The following is a 23297-nucleotide window of genomic DNA, read 5'->3' as shown; positions in this document are numbered from 1 at the left end:
GGTTTTTTAAATCATGAATCAGGTGATTTGCGAGCGAGGTTTCTGATTTCTTCAAAGTGAACATCATGAAGTGATATGGTGGTTTTTGATATCATAGTTTAGAACGATTCGGATCTGCCTCGGTATTTTAAATTTTTAAAAATAGTACAAACGTTTTTAATTGATCCCTGTTTAACGAACATTTTTACATGCATTTTTCTTTCCGATTAAACACATTAAATAAAATGTATTTTTAATTAGCTCGAAGAAAACTGAGTTAAACCGAACGCAAACATTCATTCATTCAACCAACCAACCGACCATAAAATTGTTCACTCTTTTTTTTTTTTTTTTAATGTGGCATTAAAGAAAACTTTTCCAATGAAATAAAATTCCGAATGCACAGAGAGAAAACACCCGAACTGCGAATGCTGGTTAACTTTGGCACACAAAAAGAGCATCAAATCAGAGAGAAAAAAAAAAAAACTTTAATATGACCCTTTCAACACAAAAGCCAGCAATTAAAGCTGTTTTTGCGGCTCCTGCTGTGGTTTTTTCTCCTTTGGCTTGGATGCGGTCAAGTTATGGGGCAAATGAAAGGGATGGATAGTTTTCCTAACATGGAAACAAATATCTATTATGGTGGCGGATATAGAGGTTTGCCGCATACACTAACACAAATGTAAACACAGATAGTAGTTCATACACATGTTCATTCACATGAGTACTGCACACACACACGCACACTCCCACATAAATAGCTCGCCCATGCAGAGTAGAGTTGTTACTTGTTTGAAAGAAAGAAAGCATGAAAGCAAACATCAACACGTTCCATATCCGTCTCCCGGATGTGTCATAAAAATTAATGACGTCTAGCTCTATAGTGTGGCATCATCGTGTTTTTAGAACGCACACAGACGCCACGCACACACTCGTACTCGCACACACCAACACATAATCAAATGGTGTAGCTTTGTAGCAATCACAGTTAACTCACTTGTATTTGACTATAACCACATTTTGCGGCCAATGGGTAGGAGCAGTAACATCAACGGAAGCTCTGACATTTTCCATAGTCTACCACCGGACAGAAACAGGATGAATCACTTTGTGTTTGTTTGTCGTCGAAATTTTAAAGACACGTCAAATAAGTGTTATACATTACCTGTTTGACAGCAGTAGCAAGTGATACAAATTTGTTTATTAAATGTTTGGCAGTTTGTATTTCAAAACGTGAGGGGATTCAATTGTAGGAGAAACGGTTTCGAAATGGTTAGGATAAATACCATCAATATGAGGAAAACTTCATATTATTAAAGGATTTAAAAAAGATTAAAAAGTATCTGTCGGTTTTGTCGATAGATATATTTTGACTTCTGTTGTGATTATTCAAATTGTTGATTCTCACTTTACATGAGATATGTGATAATTTTAAGAAAATCTTAAAACGTATGTGAGGTGCCAGATATAGCGGACCAAAGTATTCCATTTTCGTACTTCACCTAATACAGATAAAAACATTGGTATGGACAAAATTATGACAGATACAAGTATAACAAATTGTGCGAAGGGCTTAGCAGATATACAGGGTGAGATGAAAAAACTGCAACCAACTTCAGACTCAGTCATTTCTAAGCCACTCGTTCAAAAGCTGTTAACAATATTCCAGTGACAGCTCGTTATAAGCAAAGCATTTGCCAAAAGCATTTTGGCGAGAATTTTCAACAAGTGGAAGGCAACAAGTGGCTATCGTTAGAGCATTCCAGCATTTAAATGTGAAAAAAATTTTTGTGTCTCGTACCATCGTTCGTTACCCTGATACTGGCAGCGTAGCTTGACGTCAAGGAAGTGGACGGAAGAAAACAGCAACATCAGCTGAAACGGTTCGAAAAGTAAAAAACGACTTGATCGTAACCAGCGTCTCAGTGGCCGAAAATGGTTTGTTAGCTGAACATATCGCAATATTACATTCGGCAAATATTGAAAAATGAGTTCGGGGTAAAGTCATTGCAATTCCAAAAAGTGCACCAGCGCACTCAGCACGCGCTACCCAAGAATGGCTACAAAATGAGTTTCCTCACTTCATTTCCAGCGCACAATGGCCACCAAAATCTCCGGATACCAATGCGTTGGTGGCTTGGATATTTTGAAAAACAAGTTTGGCACTAAAAAATACCAAAATGTCGACCACCTCATGCAAGCGCTTTGCCGGAAATGGGCCTAAAAAAACGCAGAGCAACATTCGGGCAGCGTTTGACGGTTTCATTGGCCAGTTGAAGGCCATAATTCGTGCCAAAGGTGACCAATTCGAACAAATCTAAACTTATTCTAAAATTTAATGCTTCATTCAATAAAATTAAAAAAAAAATGTAAATTATAGCATTTGACTTTATTGCAGTTTTTTTTTATCTCACCCTGTATATCATCTTCACAACAGATCTTGTGTTAGCAAAAATGTTTGTATTTGTGAAATTTAAAGGCAGTTAGATGCATATTTCCCTTTCTATAAGCGTTTTTTTAAATCGTGAAACCTATGTGGAGGAGATACCAGAAGAAATGGTACGATCTCTACCATCTTTATAACATATCTTGTGTTGATGGAAATATTGAGATGTGCCAAGTTTGAATGGAATCGGATTTTAATTTCGCGTTATATGAGCTTCATAGATATTAAAAATTTTGGACCAATTGTGAGGGAGATACCAGAAGGAGTGGAACGATATATTTCATCTTCACACCATTGTCATTTTTTGGCGGGAATTCGTTTCCTGAGGCGGAATACGTAAAAAACGTTTGTACAGAAATATTTTTTTTCTATCGCCAATTTTTGCCAGGAACTCCTTAAGAATTATTTCTTATTAAAAATCCATTATTCTTCGCAAGAAGTTACAAGATTTTTTGGCTCAGAAATCCTAAAAAATTACTTCAAAATATTTTTTTTTTTTTTGTTGAAAGAAAAAATATTTTTCATTAAAAGTTCACTTCCCAAGAAGGTCAGGGTAATACCGATCCAGATGAAATTTAACACAAGTCACGAAATAGGACGAACCCTATTGAAATTGGAAATTATCAGTCAAAATTTAGATAAAGCTCCCATATCCATCTTCGTCCGATTTGCCCTTAATTGCGCACCAAACGTGTAATATCAGCCCGAATAGTATGGAATTTTGCACATACAACCAAATTAGGCTCGAAAATAAGTATGTCAAATTTGATCGAAATCGGTTCAGATATAGCTATAGCTCACATATATATTGTTCATCCGATTTGTTATTTTAGTCCTCCGCTGCTGTAATATGCACTCTGTGACAACAATATTTGGGGAAATATATCAAATACAGCTCAGAAATACCTTTGCTAAATTTTATCGAGATCGGTTCAGATTTAAATATATAGCTGCCATATATAACTTCGTCCTATTTACCTTTTATTGTGCACCAAACGTCTAATGTCAGCCCGAATAGTATGGAATTTTGCACATTCCAACAAATTAGGCCTGAAAATAAGTATGCCAATTTTGATCGAAATCGGTTCAGATATAGCTATAGCTCCCATATATATTGTTCATCCGATTTGTTATATTTGTTACCCACAGCCGTAACATGCACTCCGTTACAACGATATTCAGCGAAATATATGAAATACAGCTCAGAAATATCTTTGCCAAATTTTATCAAGATCGGTTCAGATTTGGATATAGCTTCTATATATATCTTTATCTGATTTCAAATTAATTTTGCACCAAATTGGCCATGTAAGTCCGAATTTAAAAGATACAAATGCTTCGGCATATTTAGTCCTCTGAACTTTAAATTATTATTATAATCATAGCATGTATGATTGAATTCTCCCATAAAAACTTTTAATTGTTATGTGGAGCTCTACTTAATTAGCAAAGTGGTGTAGGGTATCATAAAGTCGGCGCCGCCCGACTTTAAGACTTTCTTTACTGGTTTCGTATAGCACCCATATAACGGTATCTCCCGATATTCGATGTATTGATGATTTCAGGTACATTTTTCCAGAAATTGTTTCAAATTTAGTATTTTATTTTAGAATCAGTACTGCAGCCTATGACAAAAAAAGTACTTATGCACATTCACGCTTTTGTATAGCCTTCATATAACGGTTTTCATTAAAGAGTTATATTACGAAATTTTTTGAAATTTTTCAAAATCCTTCCAACTGGAGGAGGATATTAAAATTTCGGCTCTGCCGAACTTACCTGTTTTTTTACTTGTTTTAAATAGTAGCATTATAAGCGGAATGGCGAGCACAGTATCGAAATGACATATTAGTGTAGGATATAAAAAGTCAACCAAGTCATTATGACAATATACACCTATCTCTTACACAACCGTACGCGAAATCAGATATACCCATACCCATCTTGGTAATAAATCTTCCAACATCTCTTAAAATACATTCATTATTGCCCTCTCAACAGCATAACCGTCCAAACGAAATTTTTTTTGGAATGACCTTTTGGTTTTGTTGTTGCTGTTGTTGTCTCCAACTTTTATTTATTTCCGCTTTGACGATGTTGTTTGTCCATTAGATGGACAATGTGTCCATCCACCCACTGGAGCGCCGATAAACATGACTGACATTGAAGAGAATAGAAAATGAATCAATTTGAAATTCTATTTTGAAATCTCATTAAATCAGTTAGGACTGGAAGCACGCTCGACTGCATTCCGTTCATTTGATTCTGTTTAGATGAGTGTGTGTGTGTGGGTGTTTTTTTTTTGGACTATTCTCTGCATTGGGACATAAAAACTACTTCTAGTGCGTTGTTGAAGGAAATAATGGTCAACAGGACGAGTATGAGTGGAAAAATTACTGGTTGACTGACTGACCGACTAAGGGAAGTAGTTGCTCTAGAGAGTGTATTTTTGAGCTTGATTAAACTGCCAATTTAAATTGCTGGCCGATGAAGATGTTATTGGCTATGGCAGGAGTAAGAGGGCGAGGTTTTTCATATCAAGCACATGCATGCATAACACATATTCTCCTACCCCCAATCCTTTTTACTGAAAATATGGGCGTGGAATTTAAGTTCTTCTCCCTAGATTTTTTCCCATTTGCGTAGCACCCCTTTTGGAAAAAGTGACTATCCCCTTAAAAAAATACAACAGCTACGCCCTCAATGCAACTGATTCATAACATCATAATGGCTTGCTATTTATTATCCATGTGTTCGATGAAGGGTTGCTGGTGGCAACAGCATCACCGACATGAATCCTTCTGGTCAGAAGCAGCACATAAAAGTACAATGAAATTTATAAATAATTTCCGTTAGTTAAGCAGTTTCGTTCAATATTGGGGAAAAAAGCGAAAGCCTTTAAAGATACGAATGCAATATCCTGTTTTTAACATGTTTGTGCAAAATAAGTGAACTATGGCAAAGTAGGACTCTTAAAAATGGCAGCTAGTTAGTGTCTAATATGAAGAACTATATTTTATGGTCGTACTGGTAATAAATATTAGAAATAAATAAAAATTGATTTTTAAAATAGTTTATGAGCGATAATAATATGGAATATTAAATCAAAATAATATCAACACTCATTTGGGAACCCAAAATAAAAAAGTAAAGTATATAATTTATTTAATTTTGTCGATTATTTATATTCGCACATTCAAAACTATGCGAGAAAAAAAGTACAAAAGGCAATGATTTGTTTGGTTGGTATTTTACCAGGATATTTTTGATAAAATGTTTTTTAATTAATATTCCACATTCTTTTTAGGGGAGGTGAAACTTTTTTCGAGAAATACTAAAAAAAAAACATTTGGCTAGGAGTTCCTTAAATATTTTTTTTAAAATATTTTTATAAAAACTCTCTTTTTACCAGGAACTACTTAGGCAAAAGTGTTTTTAATTAAGAGTACGCTATCATTTCTAAGGCGGTCGTATAGCCACCATATAACGATACCTTTCGATATTCCGTATTTTGACGATTTTAGGGACCTTATTCCCCGGAATTGTTGAAATTTTGTATTTGAAGTTCGGAAACGGTACTACAGCCAGTGATATAAAATTACTAATAACAGTTTTTATTTAAATGGTATTTTTCTACGGATTTTTTTATTTGAGTTTTTCCAGTTCTTTCAAAATGATGTAGGGTACTTAAAGTTCGGCCCGACCTCTTTTATACCCTCAGCCATGTGATACGGCAAAAATGTGACGAATCGAAATAACGGGATTATACCCTATGTCCCTTTGCACCAAATACGTTTCAGAACATTTGGAGTCGATCTAACAATGTCCGTCCGTCTGTCTAGCTAGCTATCGATACACTCCTTCTGGTATCTCCCCCACAAACTGTAAATATTCAAAATAAGTTACTACGCAGAAAGAGAGAGGATAATCCGATTTTGCTCAATCTTTACAAATTCTAATATTTGCATTAGTACTAGGTCAGGTGCGATAATATCGGTCCACTCCATCCAGTACCTTCCCCACAATGATGTGAGTAATTATAACTCTTATAGAAAGTGATGTAAGAGTTCGATTGTCTTCAAATTACACACATCACAATAGTTTTATTAACATAAGATCTGGGATGGAATATATCGGTCCACTCCTTCTGGTACCTGCCCCACAAATGGTCAAAATTTTGAATATTCATGTAATGAAATTAACATCCGATTCCATCTCAATATGCCCATCAACACAAGATCTGTTATAAAGATGGTAGAGATCGAACCATTCCTTCTGGTAGCCCCCCCCCCCCCCCCCCCTCAAAGGGTCAAAATTTTGAATAACCAAAACGATTATAATATCCAAAATAAGCAACCGGTTCTCTTCATATTTTACATATCCCATTATTTTTACTAACACAAGATCTGCTGTGAAGATCGTTCCCCTCCTTTTAGTACCTCCCCCAAAAAGGGTTAAAATTTTGAATATCAATTAAGCAAATAAAACACAAATTTACATCCGATTCCATTCAGACTTGGCACCACTCAATATTTCCATCAAGACAAGATCTGTTATAAAGATGGTAGAGATCTGGTATCTCCCCCCACAAAGGGTTCAAGATTTCGTATAGCCGGCAAATTAAACGCATAATAATATTTTTTTTAATCCAATGTTGGTTGTGAAGATGAAATATATCGGTATACTCCTTTTGGAGTAAAACACATCCGATTCCATTAAGACTTGGTACATTTCAATATTTCTATCAACAGACGATCTGTTATAAAAATTGTAGTGATCGGATAATTTCTTCTGGTACCTCCCACAAGAATTCGTATAGCTACCATATAACGGTACCTCTTAATATTCGGTATTTTGATGATAGCGACATTATAGACCAGAATTGTTTCAAATTTCGTGTTGAAAGATGTTAATGGATACTACAACCTTTGGCAAAAATTACTTATGCAGATGCACACCAGATATTATGTATTTTAAGGACATTATTCACCGAAATTGTTCAAAATTCCCTATTTGAAGTTCGTAATCGGTACTACAGCTTATGACAAAAATTACTTATGCAGGTCTTCATCTTCGTATAACCCCCAAATAATGGTTTTCATTTAAACTTTTTTTTACGGAATTGTTTTTTTTTTAATTTTTTCAAGTTCCTTTTAAAATATTTTGTTTTAAAAATAACCAATTTTTGTCAGAAATACGTTACGGTTTTTTAAATTTAAAGTCCACTATCCTTTACCAGAAGGTTTAAGAAATCCTAAAAATGTTTCTTAAAAAGCAATTTTTTCAAGAGGCTTTTTTTTATTTTTTCCATTAAAAGTTTTCCCTACTTTACAAGGACGTCGTAAATTGTTCTCAACTATAAATCCGTAAAAATATAATAATAATAATAACAAAAAATCAACCCTGGAAGTCCTTGGAGATCGCAATTGCTGTCTGGGAAGGCAGACACTTTTTGGAAAATATTAAAAGAAATCCAATTTTTGTCATGGGAAATTTTTTATATATTGTTCAACACTTCCCCAATTATTGAGGAAGAAGGCTGTAGGAAAATTTTTAAAAATCCACGATTTGAAATATTTAAAAATCCCAAAAAATAAAAAAAATATTTAAAAATCCCAAACAGTGACTCGGTTTGCGTGCATCATGTTGTTGACATACCCGCCAAGATCAAAGTGAGCTCAATGGAAAAATATGGTTTTTGTTTTGAAAAAAAAAAAAAAAAAAAATGATTCTTTGTTAGATCACAAGTTCACTAAGCGAAGCGATCACGTTAGCCAATGTAATTAGTTTGTTTATAAAAATTGAAAATTTGTTTGGAAAAAGTAGCAGAAAGTTTTCAATTCTCTAAAATTGAATGATGCCCTTGTATGCAGGCTATGCCAAATAATGCACCCTACCAAGCAACACGCATTCTTAAATTGACTTGGAAGTAGGGAATTCCCCAAATATGCCACCCACCTTATGGTTCTTTTGATAATTCAAAAAAACTACACATTAAACTATGAAAGTCATTTGACTTCAAATAGTTAAATTGTCTTAGAATTACGGAATTTTCTAAAGAAAATCTTTAATTTATGATTGAGGGAATAAAATTATGTCTCTGTGCCTACCTTTACATATTTAATTCAAAAGGAATATATCGCAACCATAATCTTATTAACAGCTCTGCATATGAATCATTAAATCATTTAATAGAGGTCCAAATTAAAATTATTTATACTTAGGAGAAACCTTTAAATTTCTCATGGAAGTAAGTAAAAATATCTACCTTTAAGTTAAATTAAATGGCCTCCTAAAAGCAGACGAATGTATTTCATGGATTTAATAAGGAAATCCATACAAAGCCTTATTTTAAATATCTCCTCAAATACAAGCATCCATTCACATATTTACTCACACTCACACTCACACCTTGACAAAGTAATCAAAATATTACCTTCTAGCTAACACTTCACACACAACTTGGTTGACATCAAACACCGAAATGGGTGTTAATGAAGAGTCGGAGAAATTTTGTTGGTTTGGCGAAATATGAAGATGTTTACAGCGGCGTAGCAACAGCATTACGAGCGTGTTATTGTAATTCTTATAATGAGGCGAATTTTGTTAATTCTTTATATACCCTCAGCCATTCTTCTTTAAGCGTTTTGTTTTTCAAAATCTTGAACCTTATGTGAGGGAGTAACCAGAAGAAATGGTCCAATCTCTGCCATTTCTTTAATAGATCATGTGTTGATAAAAATATTGAGATGTACCAAGTTTGAATTTAATTGTATGGTAATTTTGCGTTTTATTAGCTTCATGGATATTCAAAATTTCGACCCTTTGGGGGGATGTAGTAGAAGAAGTGGATTGATATATCCCATCTTTACAGCGAATCTTGTGTTAGTGGGAATAAAGTGAGGTGTGAAATAGAAGACAACCGGATGCTTATTTCGAATTTTACGATTGTTTTGGTTATTCACCCATTTGGTTATTGACCCATTTTGGAGAAGGTACCGGAAGGAATGGTCCGATCTCTACCTTATTTAAAACAGATCTTATGTTGATAGAAATATTGAGATGTACCAAGTTTGAATGGAATCGGAAGTTAATTTCGTGTTTTATCAACTTCATGGATATTCAAATTGTTGACCCCTTTGTGAGGGAGGTACCAGAAGGAGTGGACCGATATATTCGATCTTCACGCCAGACCTTGGGCTAATAATATTGTGGTGTGTGTAATTTAAAGGCAACCGGACTATTTTAAGATTTTATAAGAGTTATAATTGTTTAAAATTTTGACCCTTATGGGGGAGGTACTCGACGGAGTGGACCGATATTGTCCATCGCACCTGCCCTAAAACTGATGAGAAATTTAAAGAGAACCAGATGCTTATTTCTGATTTTATGATTGTTTTGGTTATTCAACGTTTTGAACCTTTGTGGGGAAGGTACCAGAAGAAATGGTCAGATCTCCACCAGCTTTATAACATATCTTTTCATTATGGGAATATTGAGATGCGCCAAGTTAATCTGATATTAATTTCTTATTTCATGGATATTCAAAACCTTTACCGTTTTTGGGGGAGGTTTTCCTATTTCCACAGCAGATCTTGGGTTAATAAAAATATTGGGATGTGTGAAATTTGAAGATAACCGGACTCTTATGGCACATGGGTATGGGCACTGACGCAAATATTATGATTTGCAAAGGGAAGTACCAGAAAGAGTGGACCGATTATATTACGATGTACTTGTTTTGGCCAAATCGGATACTCCCTTCGAGAGTTATCGTGCGTACCAGCCAGCAAGACAGACAGACAGACAGGCGGATGGATGGACACCTCTAACTTGTCCCAAAATGTCCTGATTCGAATTAAGTCCAATGAGTCCTAAAGTTTAAAGCATTCACTTCGATGAGGCACGTTCGTTTCATTTATGTTTGTGGCTTCTATAGCCATAATTAGATTCGAATAGCAAGGCGTTCTGTTTTATATTATTATAATTACACTATTTTTGTGACACTTCAACCACGTCACTGCATAACCAACACACGTCTAAAAGAAGGCATCCCTACAAGTTAACATGCTGTTTCTTGCTTACAGGTATCGTCTCGAACAAGTGTTGTTTTATCGATCGTACGACAAACAGAACACAGAACTACAACACTATACTTCAAGATGCCTGGACGCACGAACGCACAAAGGCGTTTATTTACACATGTATGGGTGTTAACGAGACTCAAGTTTTCATTACTGCTTTGATACATACACACACACACACATTGAAGCTGTGTGTTTACGTATAATTAAATTGTGTTAGCATCGTTTTAGAGATTTTAGAGCGTTTTTTTTTTCTTTGCTCTCATTAAAGAGAATATTACACGCCACATTATTTTCGGAAAGATGTTCGTCATATAATTTAACGATTTTCTTTTATGGTAGAGTGTTAAATAATAGAAGCAAATGAGATTTTTAGGTGTCCGTATCGCTGTTAGATGGGTATTCTAGACTGTGATATTTAATTTAAAAAAGGAGTTTAAGGGGTCATATTGGATAGACGAAAGAGTACATTTTGTAATATAAGAGTTGATGCAGTGCAACTGGAAAACTGGAGAGTGGGAAATGCCAAGTGAAGGTTATCATATTAAATCAGAAGAGAAAAATTCCAAAAAGGCGTTTGTATTCTTAGACCGAATGGTTTATGCCCTCAGATTTATGATTATATATAATAATTTGCTACAACGAAAAATTTGCCTCTCCGAAATAATAGTTTTAGACGAATGATCTCTTTGTACGAAATTTACATGTCAGGACATTTGATGTTCGTATGTTTTCCTTCTGTCTATCTGGCCACTCACTTCGAAGAGAACTATTTGATTTGTTCCAAACTTTGGTAAAAATTTCGCACATCTGTAATATCTGTATCAGGCTGAGATCAGCTGCAGAAATTCAAAATAATCGGATCACACTAATTTTGTAAAATTCTTCGCAGTCATTATTTAAACTTCGCTCATTTAAGTATTAACGGCAACAACAGATCAAATCAAAACATGGAGTCAATTTTTAAAAATCATAAATTCCATATAATGCTCTGGCGTACTCCAATTTAGTCAAATTTCTTACCATATTAATTAAACTTCGATCAGACGCTAGGGTTTACTGAAGACTTCTTGACGAAACAGTCGTGGGTTTTGCAAAGATATTTTGCAGGGATTTGGCACAGCAGAAATCGTGGACTTCCTTGCCAAGAGTCCTGTTTCGAATAGCTTCTGTCCAAGAATTTCCTGGCCACGAATTCCTTTCTATTGCTATTCGAAGACGTGGACCTGCACAGATAATTCTCTGTCACAGGCTTTAGTATCCAGTACGAACATCAAACACCAAATTTGAAAGATTTCCTGTGAATAATGTCGCTTAAATCACCAAAATATCGAAAATAGGGAGGCACCATTATATGGGGTCTAAACCAAAACGTGGACTACATGGCTCATTTTCAATACCTGCAGACATAATATACATTTAAGTGAAACAAGTAAGAAAAACAGTAAGTTCGGCCGGGCCAAACTTTTAATACCCTCCACCTTAGGGTAAAAGAAACATTAGAAGAACTGTGGCAAAAACCATTAAAATGCCGAATATCGGGAGGTACCGTTATATGGGGGCTACACCAAAACGTGGACCTATACATACAATGTTTCGCCACACGAACTAGGACCCATTATGACCCACAAATACCAATTTTTGGACAAATCAGTGAAAAATGTGGCAAAAACTATCAAAATACCGAATATCGGGAGGTACCGTTATATGGGGGCTATATCAAATCATGGACCCATGCATGCAATGTTTCGCCACCGAAGCTGGAACCGATTATGACCAACAAATACCAATTTTCAGACAAATCCGTGAAAAAATGTGGCAAAAATCATCAAATTGCCGAATATCGGGAGGTACTGTTATATGGGGGCTATACCAAATCATGGACCTATGCATGCAATGTTTCGCCACCGAAGCTGGAACCGATTATGACCAACAAATACCAATTTTCAGACAAATCCGTGAAAAAATGTGGCAAAAAAACTAAAATACTGAATATCGGGAGGTACCTTTATATGGGGGCTATACCACAACGTGGACCTATACATGCAATGTTTTGCCACACGCTCAGGGACCCTTTATGACCTACAAATACCAATTTACAGACACATCCGTGAAAAAATGTGGCATAAATCATCAAAATACCGAATATCGGGAGGTACCGTTATATGGGGGCTATACCAGAACGTGGGCCGATATATCTCATTTTCAATACCAACCATCCTAGACACAATGTAAATAGCTTTGCTATATTTTGACGCTCTACGTCAAATATTGTAGGCTGTATCGTGATTTCAGCAGACAGACAGACAGACAGACAGACAGACACACGGACAGACAGACGGACATCGTTAAATCGACTTAGAATTTTATGCTGATTATGAATGATTTATGGGGTCTACGACGAATATTTAAGGATGTTACAAACGGAATGACAAAGTTAATAAACCCTCCTCTCCAAGGTGGAGGGTATAAAAATGTACTAAAAATTTAACACTTTTATACTGGATACATACCATTCTAAAATTTGGTATGAGAGTCACTGGTGGAGTGCAGGATAGATTTACAAAAGGGTTTTTGGAAATTCGAACTTTAAGATTTCGAAAAGTGAAAGACAGATGCCATCAGTAATCAACACATCAAAAGTGAATGAAGTAGTCGATATAGCTCTACAATATTGGCCTACCCCCTCAGAACCTCCACCATAAGTGGTAAATAGTTTGAATAATCAAAACACATGTCAAAATATATTTAATTAAACGAATATTGGCTTAGAATATACATCTGTCGACAAAATCAATACATATTTTTTAAGGCAACAATCGTGGATGTTTTAAAGAATTTATTCCAAGGACTTTTGAGGTAATAATCGGGGATTTTTTAAAATACTTTCTGGTTTTTTTTTTTACGTACTATCTCTAATTTATTGGAATTGGTATATGACTTAACCTTCCAGGTATTCTGTAAAATCTATACCTCCCTTTTCTCATACCAAAATTTAAAAATGAACTTTAAAAACCATTGTAATTACTTCGATCTTTACTTATCAAGGCACGCAAATTTAAATCGCTGAAAATACATTTTCACAACTCTGATTTCCATATAAATTGTTTCGCCCAGTCACATAATGAATTAAAAATTTTGTAATTATTTAAACAAATTTTTCCGCACAATTTTCCAGTTAAACCCCTAACGAAATTTGATATGGCGCGAGGCCAGAGATGTATAATTATTTGTTTGTGCGAAACGTTTTTTGGTAAACAAAGTTAACTTTGTAAATTATATTTAAAATTCAAAACGTGTATTCATTTTCGCAACACAACGATACGGCACACCACCGAGCCACAGGTCCTTAAAGCAATACACAAACCTTGGCATTGTTGTTGTTGTTGTTTGAATTGCACGTAAATGCTTCTGTCACAAACAAGCGTGAAATTTTTGTGAACCACCAAACACGTCGGGGGTGTTACTTTTCTCAGAAACGCGTATTTTTCGGCGTTTCGGGCAACAGGCATCAGTGGATTTACGGAAAGTCCGCGAATAAATAATGCTGGAGTTTCATTCTGTGTAATTTCAATAAATTTTCGAAATTTATAGGGATTTTCATTTGATGCAGGGGATTATTTGTGTCGGAGGTCATTTCAATAATTTTCCATTATTGAAATTGGACTTTGGCTAGCCTTTTTTTTTTTCTTTGCAAGATGTTAACTAAGAATTGTGAGCACTCTCAAAAGAGAGGAGGTGTCCATAAGGTATTCTTCTACTAGGGGATAGGTATAAAACGATATTGTTTATATATGGTCTGGATTTCACCATTAAAATCGTTTGTTTTCTTAACAGAAAATAAATTAATAATAATAATAAATAACAATTATTATTACAATAACAATAAAACAAAGCCTCAAATCTCTCTTATTTGAAAAACATGTATGTCCTTGTATGTTTAATTGCTCCATATTAGTTAAATATGATACTTATAGATATCAAAATGTACTCCTCTACGTGTCTGAAATTAATGTGGCAATTAAAACAAGGTAATTTATTTTTGTTTTCTGTTTTTTGCAGGATATGCCCATAAGGAGTGTGAAATAAATGGCGAATGGTATAAACATCCACTAACCAATAGATCATGGTCTAATTATACCACCTGTGTAAATATCGATGACTTTGAGGTAAGTATCTACAAAACAAAATATAAATAAATTGTTGGCGTCTAATAACTGGTAATTTATTGCGTTGTCTTTCCGATTGTTGTAATTTATTACCTCACTTTGTGACAGGAAATTCAATTTAAATAAGAATGAATTTACACGAGGTAAATTAAATTTCGGAGTTAGAACAATTATCGTCGATTCTTTAAATATTTTTTGAAAAGACTTCAAATCCAAAAATTTTACAAGACCCTAGAAAGTATTATGTAAATTTTTTTCATGGACCATACAAGATTTTTTAAAGAATTTCTTTTCCAAGGACCATTAAGGCAATAATCGTTGATTTGTTGAAATTTTTTTGCAATAACCATTGCAGCAATATTTTTTTAATTTTTTTCCAATTGACTTAAACGCAATAACCGTGAATTTTTTAAAGATATTTTTCCAAGGACCGTTAGAGCAAAAGACGTGGATTTTTTAAATAATTTTTTTTCAAGGACCGTTAAGACTTTTATCTTGGATTTTTTAAATAATTTTTTTTCAAGGACCGTTAAGACTTTTATCTTGGATTTTTTAAAGAATTTTCTCAATGGACCTTTAAGACGTTAATTTTGGTTTGTTATGTCGTGATGTCCAAAAATTTTGACTATTTGATCAATTTATTTTAAAATAAAAAGTTGTTTGTTAACAAATCGTTATTTTTTTGGAAAATTTTTGCAAAAACACCCTTGCCAAGAGTCCTATTTCGAATAGCTTCTGTCCAAGAATTTCCTGGCCACGAAATCCCGTCTATTTCAAAAAGCTTCCAAGAATAGCTGCTCTTAATATTTTTTAAATCATTTTTTAAAAAAGTATGACAAAAATTTTCAAATATTTTCTGTCCAAATATTGGGGTTTTTATCGTGACCAAACAATTTGGAAATATCATCAAAGAAAAAAAAACAACTGTAAGTTTGGCCTGGTCGAACTTTGAATACCCTCCACCATTTGGAAAGATCCAAGGACCAATAAAACAAAAATCGTGGATTTTTTAAATAATTTTTTTTTTCAAGGACCGTTAAGACTTTTATCGTAGATGTTTTAAAGATTTTTTTCAATGGACCTTTAAGACTTTAATTTTGGTTTGTTTTTGGATTTCAAGAAGAAAAAAATCGTGGATTTTTTAAAGAATATTTTCCAAAGAACTTTATGACTTTAATCGTGGATAAAAAAAATTACCACGGAACTTTAAGGAAATAATCGTGGATTGTTTAAAAAAATTTACTAAGGATCTTTATGGAAATAATCGTGGATTTTTTAAATTTATTTTTCATGGACCTACAAGGCAGTAATCGTGGATTTTTTAAAGAATGTTTTCCAAGGAACTTTAGAGCAATAATCATGGATTTTTTTATAGATAATTTCAAGGACCTTTAAGACAATAGCCGCAGATGTTCCAAAGTGTTTTTTTTTTCCATGGAGTGTCAAAGTAATAATCGTGAATTTTTTAAAATAAATTTAAGGACATTTAGGAAATAATCCTGATTTTTGTTTTAAATTGAGAGCAATAGTCGTAATATTTTTAAACAATTCCATTCAAGGACCTTTAATGCAATAATCAGGGATTTTTCAAAAAAAAATCTAATGAAGTTTAAGGAAATAATCGTGGACTAAGGACCTTAAAAGCAGTAATAGTGGATTTTTTTTAACCATTATTTTCACAGATCAGTAGAGCAGTATTCGTGAATTTTACAAAGAATTTTTTCCAAAGACTATTAGAGTAATAAACCTGTTTTTTTTTCGAAGACCATTATAGCGATACCAGTGGATTTTTTAAAGATTTTTTCCAAATATCTTTTTCATGGATTTTTTGCAAGGATCATTCAGTATTTTAGCTCTAACCCTTCACCAAATTTAGTAACATTCAGTTCGCATAACTAAAACAATCTACATTTCTCCATCCTAGACACCAGCAGTTATCCAAAATTATAACATTATGTACTTTTCCAAATTTTATAATATGCTTTTGCAAAACCACCACTAGTAGTGTGATTCTCTAACTCATATTTTGAGTTACCGACAAAAATCGGTAACTTGAAACCTAAAATTTTGATATAAAAAACTAATTAAGGTTGACAACATTGGTATATAACGGTAGGTTTTAGCAACTACTTTGATTTTCAAATTTCGTTAATTACCGATAATAAAAGCATTTTAGTTTTATCGACTTTTGTCGGCATCCCAAGAAATGAGTTGGAGAATTCCACTACAGATCTCAACTCCAGATGGTAACGGAGAATTCAAAATCAAATTTCGGATTTCCAGTTTTATACATTCACTCAATATCAAATTTATCTAAATATCAACATTTATCTCTATCCCTAACTAACTAAGACGAAATTTCATTTAGTACTTTCCGTACAATTAAAATACACACCTTCAAAACCATCCCGATATATCAATACCAGCTACGACAAGAGATCTCAATATCAAGTTTGAGGATTCAATCCCTATCCCTTCACCCAATACAAAATTTCGTAATTTTCTAAAAAATATATGATGCATTTTCTAACCTCCACTATATCTCAGACACAGATACCTTCAGTAATATAAAAAATAAAAATTTTACAATTTTATCCCTATCCCTTCATTTAATAACATTTAGAAATTTTCGTACAATGACAGTACTCATATCCGAAACCCCCTCCATAGGTCCAGATTACACATGAACAGCAAAATTCCAGATTTCAAGCACTTTCGATTCACCCAATGTCAAATTCTATTAGTACTTTTCCTTTACTTGTTCACATAATGCCAACCTGTACCATTTTAGAAGTATAGTACAATTTTAGAACTTTTCGTAACCTTAATGTTCGAATTTCCAAAAACCTTTGGTGCGTCTATTCTGCACTCCATCAGTGACTCTCACTCCTTTTGCCCAATACAAATATTAAACTTTTAGTGCAGTTAGATTTTCCTCACCTTTTAGTACGAATTTCGAAAAACTCATCCTTATCATACACCTACGCACCAAGGCCGACCCTCGTCCAAAATTGGAAAGATTCTAGCTTCAGCCGTTTCGTCCGTGTGTCGATTTTCTGTCACTCAGTTATTTAACTAGATAATCAATTGTTTTATTAAAGAATTGCAAAATGTCTTGTTAAAAATTTAAATTTCTTTATTTCTTTTACTAAATTTTACTAAGTTTTTACAAATTTTTAATATCCTGTTATTCCTTACGATTCTATTAACCACTTATCACTTTTTCACTTTCAACTTTCTTTTCAGTGGCAAAAAAGTGTAAATTTGATGTATGAAATTGGCTATGGCATTTCGTTAATTGCCATCCTCCTGTCATTGGCCATCCTCTGCTATTTCAAGTAAGTATTAATGCCATAGCTACAGCACTTTGTTATCTGAAGATTTATGGCTTTGCTCCGTAATTAATGGGCCGACAAGAAGCGAGCACTCAACTATTTCTGAAAAGATACCTCTGCTGCGGAATAGAGAAATTAATGTTAATTATTTTTACATCAACAGTTATTTGTTTTAGCCTAGTTATGGTTAAGGGTGTTGTTGTTGCTATATTTGTGGTGAAAGGATCTTAAGGATGTCGGCAATAATTTATGGTAGTTTGTTTATCATAATTAGACCATTAAATCGTGTGTTGTTGTTGTTGTTGTGGCCTAAAGGAGGGGTTTGGTTATGCCACAACATAATATTGAATACTGGTGAAAAGCGTTTAAAGAATTTGTAATAATTCCTAGAATAGATGGATTACCATACATTATTCTAGGCCGATGAAGGATTGAATGATAAATGGCTTGGTAACGTGAAGTTAGAGGGGAATATAGGAAGTAAAATTTATTCTAAATGTCACTTCTTAATTTTTATTCATTCAATTTAGTTTTTCTTCGAAGATCCGCTTAGCCAAGTTTATTTAAAGCACTTTCAACAAAATGAAAAATCAATAGCTTTTCAACATTATTTCCTGAGAAAGACAAGCAAACGAATCCATTTCCACACCCTCCTTCGGTGGTCTATTACGTGGACCTTTTCCAGCTTTTGTTCAACCATCCATTTTTGTGCAGCTGATGATGCACTTTTGACCTTTGCCGGAAAATATTTCAAGGATATGGTTGACCAACAATGAAACAAGTTTCATGGCAAACGGAACTGCTGCAAAACATGAAGAGGGGTAGATGATTGTTCGTGTAGTCTGTGGGCAAATACAGACCAAAATGTTTAAATGTCGTTTGTATATCCTCAGCCATGAGACTAAGAGGGTATATATCATTCGATACGGTCAAAACGTGTCTCATCGAAATAACTATTTTAGACAGTAGGTCCCTTTGGACTATTTCCGTTTCAGAACATTTGGAGTCGTTATAGGATGTCAGTTCGTCCGTCTGTCTGCTGGCTGATGCGCATAATAACTCTCGAAGGGAGTATCCGATTTTATTCGAACTTGGTATATCGTAATATTATTGTCGAACTTAGATTGGGTTCGTAGATGGACAATATAGGTCCACTACTTCTGTTACCTCCCCCACAAAAGGTCACAATGTTTGCAGAAGAATATTTTGCGTATACAATACGAACGGATCATCCAATTTTTTTTTTTAATTTTGCAAATCCTAATATTTGTACCTGCGCTACATCAGGTGCCAAAATAGACAATATCGGCACACTCCATCATGTGCCACCCACACGAAGGGGCAACACAATTTAACACATCCCAATATTTCTATCAACAAAAGTTCTTTACCCCCATAAAGGGGTAAAATTTTTGAATAACAAAACGATCATAAAATGCGAAATGAGCACCCTCTTCCTTTCACGATTTCACACATATCAATATTTTTACCAGCAGAAGATCTGATCTGAATATGGTAGATATCGATTCACTCCTTCTGGTACCTCACCCATAAAAGGCTCAGCATTTTGAATAACCACACAGCTCATAATTTATTTTCAAACTTGGTACATTCCAATATTTCTATCAACATATAACAAGGTGTGAAGATGGAATATGTCGGACCACTCCTTCTTATACTTCCCCCACAACCGGTCAAAATTTGTAATAATTATATCGCCCATAAAATACGAGATAAGCATCCGACTCTATTCAAATTTCCCATATCTTAATATTTCTATCACCACAAGATCTGGTGAGAAGATGAGATATATCAATCCACTCGTTCTGGTACCTTCCCTATAAAGGGGTCAACATTTTGAATAAAAACGCCAATTAAATGCGAAATAAGCATCCGATTCTCTTCACATGAAGATGATAGATTCCGATTTTTCAAAATATTTTATAAAAAAGGTCCCTGAAAATATTGGTAATAAAATCCATCTTCTTGGCCTTGCATAGATCCTCAAAAAACGTATTAATAAAAACCAAACTTATGGAGTCGAAGGAGTCCTTCAAAATCAAAAAAAAAAAAAAAAAAAAAACAAGTTAAAAGCAGTATGTTCGGCCGGGCCGAACTTTGAATACCCTCCACCTTTTGGAACGAATGTGGAAATTTTCAAAAAATAAAATTCTTAAAAAATTCGTATAGACCATTGGGGTCTATAGGACGTGGTCCTACATAGGCATTGTTTGTCATAAGCCATTACCATATTCAAACTCGAAACTTGAAATAAACAGTGAATAATGTAGCTAAAATCGTCAAAATATCGCATATAGGGAGGTACCGTTATATCGGAGCTGTCCGAAGACATGCACCTGCATAGACAATTATCTGTTACAGGCTGTATCATTCATTACGAACTTCAAATACCACATCTCAAACAATATCGATGGGTATTGTAGCTAAAATCGTCAAAATACCGAATATAGGGAGGTAATGATATATGAGGCCTATACGAAGACCTGGACTTGCATAGACAATTTTCTGTCACAGATTGTAGTTCTCATAACGAACTCCAAATACGTAATTTGAAACAACTCTGGTGAATAATGACGCTAAAATCATCAAAATACCGAATATTGGGAGGTACCCTTATATGGGGGCTATAGGAAGACGTGGACCTGCACAGACATTTTTCTGTCTTAGGGTGTAGTATCCATTTCGAATTTCAAATACCAAATTTGAAACAATTCCGGTGAATAATGTCGCTAAAATCATCAAAATACCGAATATATTGAGGTACCGTTATATGGGGGCCATATGAAAACGTGGACCTACATGGCCCATTTACGAACTTAACCTGCCTACTGGAAAAATAAACATGTGTGCAAAATTTTAGCCATCTATCTCAATTCATTTGAAAGATAGCGTTATTCAACAGACAGGCGGACAGACAGACAGACGGACATCGCTAAATCGACTTAGAATTTTACTCTGATCAAGAATATATATACTTTGTTGGGTCTGACATGAGTATTTCGAGGAGTTACAAACGGAATGACAAAGTTAATATACCCTCCATAATATGGTGGAGGGTATAAAAATAATTGAATAAATTCCACATTGGTAGACTTGTAGGGATACTCAAAAAATTTCTAAATTAAATCCACATTGCTAGCATCATGTAAGACCTTGACATAATCTATCGAGTCCCCAAGAAATTTTATGTTAAATCCACATTAGTCGCCTAATATAGGTCCTCAAAAAATTGTAAATAAATTCCACATTGATAGCATTGTACGAATCCTGGGAAAAATGTAAGTAAAATTCACATTATTGGGTCATATAAGTCCTCAAGAAATTTCATATTAAATCCACCGTGGTAGTCTAGTATAAGTCCTTCAAAAATTACAAAAAGTATCCACATTGGTAGCCGAGTATGAGTTTGCGTTTTTACTCCCAAATTTTATATAAAATCCATGTTGTATGTAATATAAGGGTAACCACACATTTATGCACCGCGATCCATTTTTTTTAATTTTGCAAATGGTTCACACTTTGTTTTTCCAACTACCCATTCTATTGTTTTTCCCCATTTTTTTTTTTTCTTTTATTTATCCGCCACACTTTCTCCTGATATATTAACGTGTATGTGGTTGCAAACATACACACACACACGCCCACATCATATTACACAAACGTGAAACACGTTTCATCTGTTCTTTCATACATGTCCACACCGAGCAGCGGCAATAGTAACTCACATACATACAGAAAAAGAGAATTCTTGAGTGCACTTTTCACACACATACACACACACCGACACATTCGTTAGAAACAGCTTTTTGCTAGGATGTGGTTGTTGTTATTGTTGTCACACAGTTTACACAATCCGTCGTATGACTAACGAGATTTAGGGAATTGGACAACAAATTAAGATGTGTAACTAGTGTGGCTATGGCGTGAAACTAAATGTTTGGTCGCTGGGTTTCTTTCATTTTTGCTAAGTGCACTCCTATTGTACTTGTAATAGAAATTGAATAAATTTATTTTAGCAGATAATACTGGGATGTCAGGTGAGCTAAATAAAAAAACCTTTTTTTGGACCCCAGTAATTAATCCTTATAAACTATTAACTATAGCTATTATTGTTTTTTCCTCTATATAGCTATTATTGATTTTTTCAAAGAAATCCTAAAATATTTCTATGAAGTAGTCGTCGTAAACACCTCGGAAGGAGTGCGGATCCTCTCAATGTCTAGAATTAATGTTGTTTATGGAAAAACATTTGAAAAACATATAAAACGAGTATATTCGAAAAATCTTTTAAAGTCCTAGCTTCAATTCCTACGTTGCTTCTTTCTAAAGAACTTTGAACCAGTACAAAGCTTAAGACACTGATAGCATTTTAAGTTCAAATATAAGATTTCCTAAAAAAAACTTTGCTTCAGTTGGCCTCCATGCTTTAGAGTTATCTGAAATCTCGTTGAGAGGTAAAAAATCATAATGTGCCATAGATATCTCATATATTTTTATACCCTCCACCTTGGAAATTTGTCACTCCGTTTGCAACATCCCTAAATATTCGTCGTAGACCCTATAATGTATATATATTCATAATCAGGATAAATTCTATGTCGATTAAACGATGTCCGTCTGTCTGTCCATCCATCTGTCTGTTGAAATCACGATACAGCCCACATTATTTGACGTAGAGCGTCAAAATTTAGCAGAACAATTTGTATTGTGGTTAGAATGGTTGGTATTGAAAATGGTCTATCGGTCCACGTTTGGTATAGTCCCCATATAACGGTACCTCCAAATATTCGGTATTTTTATTTTTGCCACATTTTTCACGGATTTGTCTAAAAATTGGTATTTGTGGGTCAAAATGGGTCCTATATCGTGTGGCGAAACATTGTATGTATAGGTCTACGCTTTGGTATAGTCCCCATATAACGGTACCTCCCGATATTTGGTATTTTCATGGTTTTTGCCACATTTTTTCACGGATTTTTCTAAAATTTTATATTTGTAGGTCATAATGGGTTCTAGCTCCGGTGGCAAAACATTGCATGTACAGGTCTACGATTTGGTATATTCCCATATAATGGTACCTCCCAATATTCGGTATTTTTATGATTTTTGCCACATTTTTTCACGGATTTGTCTGAAAATTGGTATTTGTAGGTCATAATGGTTCCTAATTGGTGTGGCGTAACATTTTATTTATAGGTTCAGGCTTTGGTATAGCCCCCATATAACGGTACCTCCCGACATTCGGTATTTAAATGATTTTCGC

The 23297-nt window shown here is 34.3% G+C and overlaps 1 protein-coding gene across 1 annotated transcript in view; it reads left to right on the top strand.

Moving 5' to 3' along the window:
• LOC101895877 (calcitonin gene-related peptide type 1 receptor) overlaps positions 1-23297 on the top strand; it is a 264742-nt gene that overhangs the window by 195510 nt on the left and 45935 nt on the right. The window contains 2 exon segments of the mRNA XM_011298341.3: positions 14572-14678; positions 17925-18016. Of these exon segments, the coding sequence (XP_011296643.3) occupies positions 14572-14678; positions 17925-18016 (199 nt within the window).

This window comes from Musca domestica, unplaced genomic scaffold (genome assembly GCF_030504385.1).
Source record: "Musca domestica strain aabys unplaced genomic scaffold, Musca_domestica.polishedcontigs.V.1.1 8, whole genome shotgun sequence".
Classification (NCBI taxonomy): Eukaryota; Metazoa; Arthropoda; class Insecta; order Diptera; family Muscidae; genus Musca; species Musca domestica.
The sequence above is the reverse complement of the archived record's forward strand: the minus strand, read 5'-3'. Positions and strand labels throughout refer to the sequence as shown.